This window comes from Pseudopodoces humilis, chromosome 19 (genome assembly GCF_049639895.1).
Source record: "Pseudopodoces humilis isolate 2021_Gansu_Grassland_sample_001 chromosome 19, ASM4963989v1, whole genome shotgun sequence".
NCBI lineage: Eukaryota > Metazoa > Chordata > Aves > Passeriformes > Paridae > Pseudopodoces > Pseudopodoces humilis.
Window position 1 is genome coordinate 7,302,305 of NC_142218.1, and position 11,517 is coordinate 7,313,821.

Here is an 11,517-nt window from a genome sequence, read left to right on the forward strand (position 1 = left end):
ACTTGCAGTTCCTGTTTTGGCAGGGATATAAAGGTGGTGTGGGCAGGGAGAGCCCAGCCCAGCCCAGCATTGCGGGAAGCCAGGATGGGAGTGCAGAGCCTGGCAGTGGCTTGTGGGGCACTGGCCTTGTGCCTGGCACTCACCACAGCCACCAACCCTGGCTTCGTGGTGAGGATCACCCAGGCAGGCTTGGACTACGGTGGGTTGTGCTTCTGATTTCTCTCCTCACAGATGTGCTGGTGGCAGAGGTGTGGAGCCAGGTACCCTGGGAGAAGTGCAGGGTGCCAGGGCAGGATGGGGGATCCTTGGCTGTGGGTGCCCATGTGAGGAGCACAGGGGCAGGATGGGGAAATCCTAGGACAGGGGTGCCAAATGCACCATTTTCCATGGCTTCCCCTGTTGCACCTGCATGCCCCCCACCCCACAACTTGATGGAGGATCTGCAGAGGGGTCAGCACTGTGGAGTCTCAGGGAGCTGCAGCCAGGCAGTGTTGGGGGCCGGCATAGCAGGAGAGTGCTGGTCCCACAGCACGTCCAGGCAGCTGAGCTGAGAACCCTGGAGGAGGGAGCTGCAGAGGAGAAAGGAGCTGGGGAGTTCTGGGGTGGGGCAGTGACAGAGATGGATGGGCCCCGTGCTGGTTTTATCGAAGCAGGCAGAGCCCTGGCTCCAGCAGAGCGCAGTTATGGATTGAAATACACTGTGTGAGAAACAGCTCATTTACCAGGCAGCTCTGCCAGCCGTGTGGGAGAGAACGTGACTCCCCTTCTCAGATGGAGGCAAGCGTGCAGCACCCACTGGTGCCGTGCTGCTCCCTGGGACCTTAACTCCCTCGACTTCTGCCTGCAGACAATGGGCATGGAGGGCCCAGTGCCTCGGACCTCCCACACACCTCACCCGGTTGGCAGCCTGGAGAGTGAGGACTGGGACATTCTCCTTTCTGTAGCCACCACCTTCCCCTGGGGCTGCAAGAAGGGCACCAGGCAGTATTGCCTGTGTGCTCACAGGGCTCCATGCATAGAGGTTTGCTTTAAAGCCAGCCTGGGAGGCAGCATCACCTGGATCTTTCCTTTGATCCTTCTGCTGCGTTCCCAGTGTGTGCTCCAGCTCTTGTGGCAATGGGGGTGATGCTCTCCCTGTGTCCCTGCAGCCCACGAGCACGGAATCACAGTCCTGGAGAAGCAGCTGGCCCAGCTGAAGCTGCCAGACATCTCGGGTGACTCTCGTGTCTTGCGCGTGGGGAAGGTGCACTATGAGATCTCCAGGTGAGCCCTGCCAGTGCCTTGGAGCCACCCACTGCCCCTCAACCCAGGCAAGGGGCAGGAAGGGTGGGGAGCCCCTGGAGCAGTGAGGACCATCCTGTCCCTTCCTCAGCTCCCTGAGATGTTTGCCCTGTCCTTGGTGCAGGCAGGTATGTTCCTGTTTCACTCCTTACCCATGGGGAGAAAGGGAACTGGGGTCACAGCCCCCTGAGTATGGGTGGATTGTGTGCAATCAAAGCCGGGGTAGTGGAGATAGCCTTGCCTGTGGGACCAGGGCACACGTTCCCACGTGGAGCAGGAGCCCAGCCCGTGTGGAAATGCAAGCTCCCTGCTGCCCTGGGTGCCTCTCTGCTCCTGCAGCGCAGCGTTTGGAGCTGCTGTGGGTGGCTGCAAGGGCCACATTCCCAAAGGTGCCACGTTCCCAAAGGTGCCACTCTGCTCTGTGTGTCCCTGCCAGGCATAGCTTTGCAGCAGCAGAACTGCAGCTGGGGATGCTGCCAGTGTAGTGACTCCACTCTGTCCTGTTCTCCCTCCCTCCCTAGTCTTGCACTTGGGAGCAAGGAACCACTGTAACATGACTTTTCTTTTAATTCATATATTTTTAGACTGCGCCTTCGTGATTTCCACTTGCCATACACACGGATTACCCCAATCTCCAACGTGGGCCTGCAGGTCTCCATCTCCAACGCCTTTGCCGAGCTGGATGGGGATTGGCGGGTGAAATTTCTCTTTGTGTAAGTGCTCAGGTCTTCCTCACCCTGTTCAGGCACCCACTCTGTGTCTCCCTCTCTGGATCTGGACAGGTTTTTTCTTCTCTCGCTCTCCCTTGTGTTTTGGGCAGCTGTCACTTTGCTCACCCAGATATGATGGATAAATAGGGTGGGAGGCAGGAACAAGGCACATGTTGGGGGTGCTATACATGGACCCTCAGGTCTCTCTTCCACCACCCCTACTTGCCTTCACTCCCCTCTATTTAAAGGATCCGTCTCCTAGTTAATGTGCCAGTGAAATTTGTTTCCCCTGAGTTTAAACACTTTCCCAGTCTCCTCTGGATGCACTGTACAAGGGGGAGACTGATCCACATAGATTAATCCTGAAGCTGATTTGAGGTGTCTTCACCAGGCCTCAGCATCAACAAACATCCCTTTTTTGTACCCCTCTTCCAGCAGCCGGGACCACGGGTCTTTTAACCTGAAGGTGGAAAATGTCTACATCAAAATCATCCTGAGGCTGGGCAGTGACACCACTGGGAAGCCCACCATCAGCACCTCCGACTGCAGTGCCCGCATCTCCAAAGTCCGAGTTCTTTTTTCGGGCAGGCTTGGGTATGTAACTTCACTGCAGGGTCTGGAAACTCTGTGTGTTCACCCACCTGCCATGGGAATGTGACTCTGCCATGGGAATGTGACTCTGCCATGGGAATGTGGCCCTGGTGCAAGGAGTAGGCCTTTGGCAAATCTGAGGTTGCCTGATCTTAAATCTGCCCTGAATTTCTCCTGCTGTGGCTGTACATTTAAAGGGGATGGGTGTGGTTAAGGCAGACACCAGACTTCTGTGGTTTACCAGTGAGTCTGCAAATGGAAACCCTGGGGCAAAGCCAGATGCCAAATTGGTGTGGGAATGATGTTCCCAGGGTCTTGCATCTCTAGGGTCTCCCTTTCCTGGGCACATGCTTCTGCAGTATGGATCTGAGCTAGATAGGGCTTCCCTCTGTGTCTCTCTGCAGGTGGCTTTACAACCTGTTCCACAGCGTTATTGAGTCCAAGATGCGGAAGATTTTAGAGAGCAAGGTATGTGAACAGTGGAGGGCAGGGCCCTGGGTTTTCTGGTGGTCTTTAGCCCTCACTTGTAGGTGATGTGCTAGAAGGATCAGATGTAGGGATAGACTACAGCCAGAGCACACAGCTGTGTTGCCAATTCAGTAAAAAAACCAAATGAATGGGCGTTGCAGGCTCCATAGCATAGTGTGAGTCAGACTGAATTTAAAACCTGGAGCCTTTGCCAAAGCCCAGCATAAGTGGTTCCTAATTAACAAAGACTTTTCTTTCCATGTGGTCAGTTAATTAGATCTTATGTCTCAGCCAAACTCATTGTAACCTGATCAGAGCTGTCCTTTAACCTGCCATATTCTGGAGGGCTTTGGGGAGCACTGGAGGGGAAACTCTTATTCCTGATTTTCAGACATTTGGTGTTTTGTTTTACTGTGGGGGATCAGGGAGCTGTGGTACCACTGCCTGGTACAGACACTGACATGCAGGAGACCCACAACAAGGCATGGAAACAAGCTGTTAGCAATAATTACTACAAGGATAACTGGCATGAGTTACAGCCTCTCTGGATGTGAACCTTGCTTGGGAAGGAGACAGTTGGAGAACAGGCAAATCCCATTCCTGCACTAGATCCCATCCTGCCCAGGCACTATTCCCAATTCTATGCAACAACTTTCCCAAGTCCCCTTGGGGTCTGTGGCAGCAGATGGTCTGGTGGCAGGAGCGATACCAGGGCTCAGAAGCTTTTTCTGCTGTTTTATCCCCTGGAAGGAGAACAGCTCTAGGACTGCAAAGGGACCCCACTGCCCTCTGGTCCTCCTCCAAATTCCCTCTGCCCCACACACGTTCTTCATTGTCTTTGTGGAGTGATGGTGTGAGGGGCAATGGACAGGAGAGGGCAGGGGCAGGGATTGAACACCACACTGGCCACAGCTGGGCCCCAAGCCAGGCCAGGCAGCCTGTGTCTGCCTCTTGCTGTTCCTACAATGCTTGGGAAGTTCTTGTACCCCCCCAGTTCTTGGACTCCATTCACAGGGAGATCCCAGTCACAGGGAAATGTAGGTCATGGAGAAATCCCAGTCACAAGGACAAGGGCCGCATTTTTCTGCCTGCAGTAACATCCTCACAGGCAGCGATGGGGCATTTCCAGCACAGACAGAAAAATATCACTGGGGACACCGAAGAGCTGCAACCTGCTGTCATTAAGGCCATGCCCAAAGCTCTGTTACTCCTCCTCCTCATCTCTGTCAGTGTGGTCACTGCCCCTCCGCAGCGCTGCATCTCACCATCAGCTCTGTGGGCTGCATGCCCAGTCAGACAGATGATGGACAGATCCTGCCCATGGTTGCTGTGATGTTACAGTGAAAATATTGAAAGGAGCTTGTGCAGATTTCCTTAGCCATCTGCAAGAAGGTGCCCTGCAGTAAATTTCCCAGGCTAGCGGTGAGCCTGCAACAAAATCCCCACGAATGCCAGGGCTTCACTTGTGGATGACAGAGGCAGAGGGATGCATACTTCTGTCCTGGCACACAAAGCTGTAGGAGCTCAGCAAAGCTCAGCCTCAGTGCAGCCAGTGCTCCTGCCCCTGCAGGGTGGGTTAATCCTCTCAGTTGCTCTGCTTTGGCCATGTCCTGGCTGCTCAGCATGGTTCATTCCTGCATGGGCCACATGAGATTCCTTCCAGGGGTCTTCCCAGAGCTGAACTGTGCTGAGGGGAAATTGCTGCAAGCAGATGCTTGTCGGTATAAACCCTGCTTGTATCTTGGACATTTAACGTGCTGCCTGATGAATGGAGACAATCATCACTGTGTGCTCTTTCACTTAAGCAGACTTTGTCATGGAGCAGGGAGCGGGGCTGAGGCTCTGAGCTGGGGCTGTGACCCTGCTGCCCTCGCTCATCTCTGCTGCCTTTCTGTCCCACAGGTCTGTGACAACGTGGCCAAGTCAGTACAAAACGAGCTCCAGACGTACATCCAGACCCTGCCAGGTACTGGGGAGCTGCAAGTGGCTTTAGGAGCAGCACTTCCTAGCTTTTCCCAGTCATGAGAAACATTTTACCTTGTGTCCACTCCCCATCTCCTGGTATTCAGGTACCCAAGCTGGGAGCTGGAGAGCATCTTCTCAGCAGAGACAAATCACTCTGTATCCTGTCTGGCTGTGGAGATCCCTTTGGGATCTGTGCCCAAGGACAGGCAGGGGCTCAGGCTGCTTTAGCTGGGGGATCCAGGCCATCCTCAGGTCCAGGAGATGGTTGTGAAAAAGTGAGGAGAAAAATGGAGGTTTTTGCTTTTAAACAGAAGCAAGCATAGGGGTAGTTGGTAGTGAGCTGAGGCCCAGGAATCCCAGGCATGGCACTGTCCAGACAGCAGCAGAGGCCATCTGCTCCCAGCTTTCCTGACCATGCCATTCTTATTCATCTCTCTTCCTCGTGTTTTCAGTCACAGCCAGGATAGATGCCAAGATTGGGCTTGATTATGCCTTGGTGGCACCCCCAAGAGCTACTGCCCAGTCCCTGGATGCAGGCCTGAAGGTGAGAGGTGGCCCTGCAAACACTTGATTTGGCCAATGCCCTGCCACAGGCAGGTGGGAACCAAGGTTTTGGTACCAGCTGCAAATCCTGAGTCAGCAGGTGAGTCCCACTGCTATTTGCTCCCCTTCTCCATGTCTCTTCGTCCTCCCAGGGTGAATTCTACTCCCTGGCCCATCGCTCCACTGTCCCCTTCTCACCACCGCCACTGGTCTTCCCCCCGGATCACGACCGCATGGTTTACTTTGGAGCCTCCAGCTACTTCTTCAACACAGCCTGCATTGCCTACCACAAGGCTGGGGCACTGGTCTTTGAAATCACAGAGGCCATGGTGAGTGGCACGAGCAGGACAGGGCCAGGAAAGAGGTTCCATTTGCTGAGGTGCTCCGGGAGAAGCCGCAGTGGGAGAGCTGGAGGCTGTGGGATGGGGCTGGGCTGTCAGACATGGCAGCATCTGGGGACAGGAGGGTTCACCATGGGCTCCTCTGTGCCACATTGCCCCAGTGTGACAGTCCTCTCCCTGCAGATCCCAAAGGATGTGGGATTCAAATTGGACACCTCTGTCTTCTCAGCCTTCATTCCCCAGGTGAGCAGTGTGGCCCAACCTGCCTGCCCAGAGCTCTTGCACACACAGGCTTTGCTCTGTGCCAGGTGTTCTCCCTCATGACTGGGGGGTTGTGCCATCATTCCCATCCCCTCCCTGCTCCCACACAGCTGGAGGAGATGTACCCAGACATGCCAATGAAGTTCAGGCTGTCTGCTCCCACTGCTCCATTCCTGACTATTGGACCAGGAGGAATCTCGTTCCAGCCCGTTGTGGATGCCCAGGCTTATGCCATCCTTCCCAACTCCAGCCTGGCTCCTCTCTTCCTCCTCAGCCTGGTGAGTTCAGACACAGCCTGTGGCAATGGGACAGGAGGGAGTTTGAGCTGTGCCCGGCCCTGTTGCCCAGATCCTGCCAGGGGAGGTGCCAGGTTTCTGTCCAGGCACAGTGGGAGTGTCCCCAAGTGAACAATTCCTGAGCTGGCAAATGCCAGGTTTAATACCAGGTGCAAACACACCCCTGGATGGGCAGTGGTGTGTTTCAGCTGGTCAGAGCCGTTCCCTCGGGTGTCTGCTTTGGGGTGAGGTGGGATGAGCACTGCCAGAGCTCTGTGCTCTCTCCACAGACGGGGAACGTGTCCGCTGTCGTCAACGTGAGATCCGGCCGCATAGTTGGGAGCCTGGATGTGGGCAGGTACAGAGGGGAGCAGCCATTGACTGGGCAGGGGGTGGCTGGGGGTACCTCTGTGTGGGTGCCCAGGAACAGAGAGGGGATGGCAAGGTCCTAGAGATGTGGGCTTGCTGTGGAGGGAATGAGCTGGGCCTGGAGGGAGTGGGATGTGCATGGCCATCAATGGGTGGAATTGCTCCCTCTGTTGGGACATCCTCCACTTCTGCCCCTGCACAGGATCAGGCTCTCTCTGAAGGATTCAACTGTTGGCACTTTCCAGGTAAGCTAGCCTTGATCATGACCAGAGCCCCCAGCATGGAGCTGGCAGCCTGCTGGGGGCAATTCCACACTGCTTCCCAACATGGAACCCCACATTGACCCTGCAGCCACCTCCTGCCTCAGCCTGCAAGGCAGGGAAAGGATCTGTTGCTGCTCTCACCCCAACATTTCCTGCCCTGCCAGTGCAGCCAGACAAATCTGCTGGTCTCTGGCAAAATGTGTGCCCTTCCCAGCTCCTCATCTTCTTTTCCTAATTATCTTCTAGTGCCTGCATGTCTCCTGGCCCACAGGCTAAAGCTTTTCCCCCCTTCTCCCCAATCCCCAGGTGCGAATGATGCAGTCCTTAATGAATGCCTTGACTTCCAGTACCCTGATCCCACGTCTCAATGGTGAGAATTTATTGGGGTAATGGGGGTGCTGGAGCACCCTCCACTTGGGTTGCTCCACCCAAGTGGTCCCAGCTCACTAATTAAATCCTCATTGCCAAGGCTGATCCAGGGAAAAGTGCATGCAGGAGGCGGCAGTGCAGCAGTGGGAGCCTCTTGCTGCTCTGACAGGCTCCCAGCAGCAAACACAATGGAAAAAATGAGCCCTGTGCATATTCTAATGCTTTCCAGACCCTCTCCCCAAATCCCTGCTTCTCCTGCCTCGCCAGCAGTTCAGACCAGAGCGGGGCTGGTGGCTGCAGGGGCCAAGGGGGTTCTCATGGCACAACACACAGCCCTTCTGTGGATCTTGGGGGGAGTTTCCTCTGCCTGCCCCAGGAGCAGTGGAGGAGAGGAAAGGGCTGGGGGAAGGAGGTGGCTGCCTCCTCTGTGTGCGCTGTGCTCCCTTGACTCCCATTCCCACCCCAATGTAGACACATGTGCTGTCTTTTCCAGCCCGTTTAGATGAGGGTTTCCCTCTGCCACTTCTGGACAGGATCCAGCTCTCCAATACCCTCGTGAAGTTCTACCAGGTGAGTGAGGGGGAGCACCTGGCCATGAGCTGGAGCCCATCCTGCTGTCCCTAAAGCCCTGCCTACCAGCACAGCCTCCAAATCCTGTTCCCCAAGCTGTGCTGGGAAGTGATGGATGAAAAGGTGCTCTCAGCTGCAAACCAGTGCTCTGCTTTTTCTGGCTGCATGGTGGGATTCTGGGATGGCACCACATCCTTCTCCAGTTCTTAAATGGGGGGGGTCTGAATTTCCCACGACACTTTTTATAGCAGTGTCAGCCCCAAATCCCTACTCTCCCCAGATGTCATTGCCTGGATGGATGATGTGGTGCTTGGTAGGATGCAGACCCTGCTTGTCCTGATGGAAGGAGCTGTACCACGTCTAGGGGATCCGAGAGAGTCCCTATGGTGGGGAAGCCCCATAATGGGGTCACCATGGGGATGCTGAATAGCTGTAGAGAGGTGTGGCTCTGAAATATCTCCAGAGCCAGCCATGGGGCAAAATAGGCACAGGGGTAGGCACATTTTCCCTTGAGGGAAGTGGTGGGTGCTGGGAAATGCAGCTGCCAGGGCCCATAGCAGCCTAGTGCTTTCTCTCTTTCTCCCAGAATTTCATGCTGCTTGGAGCAGATGTTCACTTCCAGCCCCAGGCATGAAAATAAGGTGATGAGAGCCCTTCAGCACAGAATATGCCCCATTCAACACTTGCCCTTCCATGCTCCCCTGCCTGAGCCAAAGACCACGAGTCCTGCCACTGCATTGCACTGCTGCCTTGGCTCAGACACTTGGATGGGGCCTCACAAGGTGCTACCATGAGCTGCGGTGCTCTGCCCTGGGCCAAGCCATCCCCACCTCCCTGTGAGCAGCAATAAAGGTGTTGGTGATGGGCTATCGTGCTGGTGTCACTATCTGCATCTCTGGCCATACAGGGCTAGATGGGAGCTGGAGCTGGGTGGGGACCACCTGGTTTGGCTGTTTCCATGGCCATGGTGAGGCACCATGGAACACCTGTGTCCCACTGGCCTGTCCCTTCACTCCAGCCTTGGAGCAGCATGGTTGGAAAGAGCACAGTGGAAAAGGCCCTGCCCTGCTGTCCAACAGCAGCTGAACATGAGCACCAGGTGGCCAAGAAGGCCAGGGGCATCCTGGCCTGTATCAACATGGCCTGTAACCAAACCAGGGAAGGGATTGTCCCCCTGGCGTGGGTGAGGCCCACATCTCAAGACTTTTGTCCAGTTCTGGGTCCCTCACTTCAAAATGGACATGGAAGTGCTGGAACATGTCCAGAGAAGGGCATGGGAACCAGGGAAGAAGCTGGAGCACCAGGAGAGGCTGAGGGAGCTGGGGGGGCTCAGCCTGGAGAAGAGGAGGCTCAGGGGGGACCTTCACACCCTCACAACTCCCTGACAGGAGGGGCAGCCAGGTGCGGGTCAGGCTCTGCTTCCAGACACAGCAATAGGACAAGGGGACATGCTGCACCAGGGGACTTTTAGGTTGGATATCAGGAAAAATTCTTTCACAGAAGGGGTCATTGGACCTTGGAATGGGCTGCCCAGGGAGGTGGTGGAGTCATGGTCCCTGAAGGTATTTAAGGGAAGACTGGACATGGCGCTCAGTGCCCTGCTGTAGTTGACAAGATGATTCTGGTCACAAGTTGAATTCGATGGTCTTCGAGGTCTTTTCCAACTGAATTAATTCCGTGATTTTGTGATTCCCGCAGCGGTGCCGCCCAGCCGCGGGGCGAGCCCGGAACGTGAGAGGGGCGGAACGCGGCGCCGAGGGGCGGAGGCAGCGGCGGGGCCGCCGAGTCCGCGGCCCGTCCTTCGCCCAAAGCGCCTCTGGGTGCTGTGGCCAAGGCAGTTTTTCTCCCCAAGAGCTTAGTCCCTGCGGTGTTTCTGTAGTGGGGATGCTCTCAGGCAAGCAAAGTGATAGCAGATAAGATAAAGTCAAGACATAATCCCCACACCACAAACGGCACTTTCAGGTGCCATTGGATTCCCTGCCTGTAGCTGAATTCTCCTCACAAAGGGCTTGGGCCGCTTAAGGCTGGGGCTGTGCTCAAGAGCAGCAGCTGGAATACCCAGTTGTCCTGGCTCCCCAGGGAGAAGGCCGAGCAGGCCATCTGGAACCGTCTGCAGCACCTCAAGGCACTGAAGGCCCGGCGGCCGCAGGCTCACGCTCCACTCCGCATCGGGATCCTGGGTACGGCCGTGCTGGGTCTCCTGTATCCCACTGGCAGCACCTGCCCTTCCCTGGGGTGAAAGCGGCTGGGAAGGGCTGCAGGAGTAACGGAGGGCAGGCCCTGCCTCATGAGGACCCTTCTCTTTTGTTATGGCCGAGAGGTTTAAGGAGGAGATTCTGCACAGGGAGAAGCTGGTTGATATCTTGGCAGGCATGCCTACCATGACCTCTCTGTGCTGAAGTCCCTGTTGGTCTAGGGCCAACCACAGTTGCCACTGGTCCTGACCACAGCCCAGTCCTGTGGGTGACAATAGACTTGTCCTGTGTGGAAATGGGTAAGGGATGTTTTATTTTGGGCTGACAACTTCTCTTTCCAAGTTCTCTCCAAACCCAGCCACGCTGCTCTCACTTTTCTTGCTGAGTCCATAGGTTTTCCCGGTACTTCCCCAGCACACATACACCTGCCGGTGGAAAGCTGGAGAGCCGCAGCAATCATTCCTGTGGCACTGGCACAAGCTGCCCGGGGAATTCCCAGGCTGGTAGTGCCACCAGGGAACACAGATGTGTCCGGATTTCCTTGCAGATAGCAAAAATATCTGGTGTGCTTGCTCGCAGCCCCAGTCCAGCTCCTGTTGTCCCTGGGTAGCCCCAGCACGTGGCTGCAGGGTGGCTTGAGCCATGGCATCATGAGAGACATGTGGAAAGAGCTGGGACAGGATGGGGAACTGTCCACACGTGCTGAGGAGCGTGTGGGGCCAGAGGGACTCCTGCCCTGGGGAGCAGGGGGTGGCTTACGGACAGTGGAGAGAGGGGTCTTGACCTGCAGTGCTGGGCAAAGGACAGCAACAGCACAGGACTCCTGCAAGTTCCTGTTCTCCTGGGCTCGTGGTTCCCATCTGACCATTCCCATTCCTTCTCCAGCAGCCTGGGGGAGCCAGCCTTTCCCCAGTGGAACAGACCCCACATTCCCAGAAGAGGCAGAGCAGCTCGGCAGCCGAAGCCTTTACCAGTCCAAAGGGTGGGGTCAGGCAGGTCAGGCTGGACCCCAAAAGGAAATGAAAGTAACTCAAGCATTTCTTCCCTCACTTTTGTCCTGCAAGGAGAGATCAGCCAGCCCAGCTCTCCTGGCTGGAGGGGCTCAGGGGTGTTCTCCCCTCACACCTGCCTGGCTGCACCCAGCTCCTGCCCCTATCTCCAGCCATCGTGACAAGAGCTGTGACATATCAGGCCTCAGAAAGTGCTGTCTTTGGAGCTTGATCCTGGGCTGATGGATGTCTCCTCCTGTGCATGGTTGCTCTGTGCAAGAGCCCTATGACAGGGTCTGGAGGTGCAGGGCACCCCACTGAAGTTGC

At 55.9% G+C, this 11,517-nt stretch overlaps 1 protein-coding gene across 2 annotated transcripts; it reads left to right on the forward strand.

Annotated features, from left to right (window-relative positions):
• Positions 1-63: 63 nt before the first annotated feature.
• On the forward strand, positions 64-8,873 carry LOC102103314 (bactericidal permeability-increasing protein-like). 2 transcript variants are annotated; one of them, XM_014254095.2, is made up of 15 exons: positions 64-199; positions 1,149-1,263; positions 1,866-1,994; positions 2,427-2,585; positions 2,987-3,050; positions 4,953-5,016; positions 5,468-5,559; positions 5,711-5,887; positions 6,083-6,142; positions 6,271-6,438; positions 6,726-6,793; positions 7,007-7,049; positions 7,374-7,437; positions 7,930-8,006; positions 8,593-8,873. In XM_014254095.2, the coding sequence occupies exons 1-15, from the start codon at positions 85-87 to the stop codon at positions 8,638-8,640; spliced, it is 1,443 nt and encodes a 480-aa protein (XP_014109570.2). In that variant the 5' UTR covers positions 64-84; the 3' UTR covers positions 8,641-8,873. The 2 variants fall into 2 exon arrangements, with proteins under 2 accessions (XP_014109570.2, XP_005524979.2); XM_005524922.3 differs by having other exon boundaries at positions 70-199; positions 2,430-2,585.
• The last annotated feature ends 2,644 nt before the right edge of the window (positions 8,874-11,517 follow it).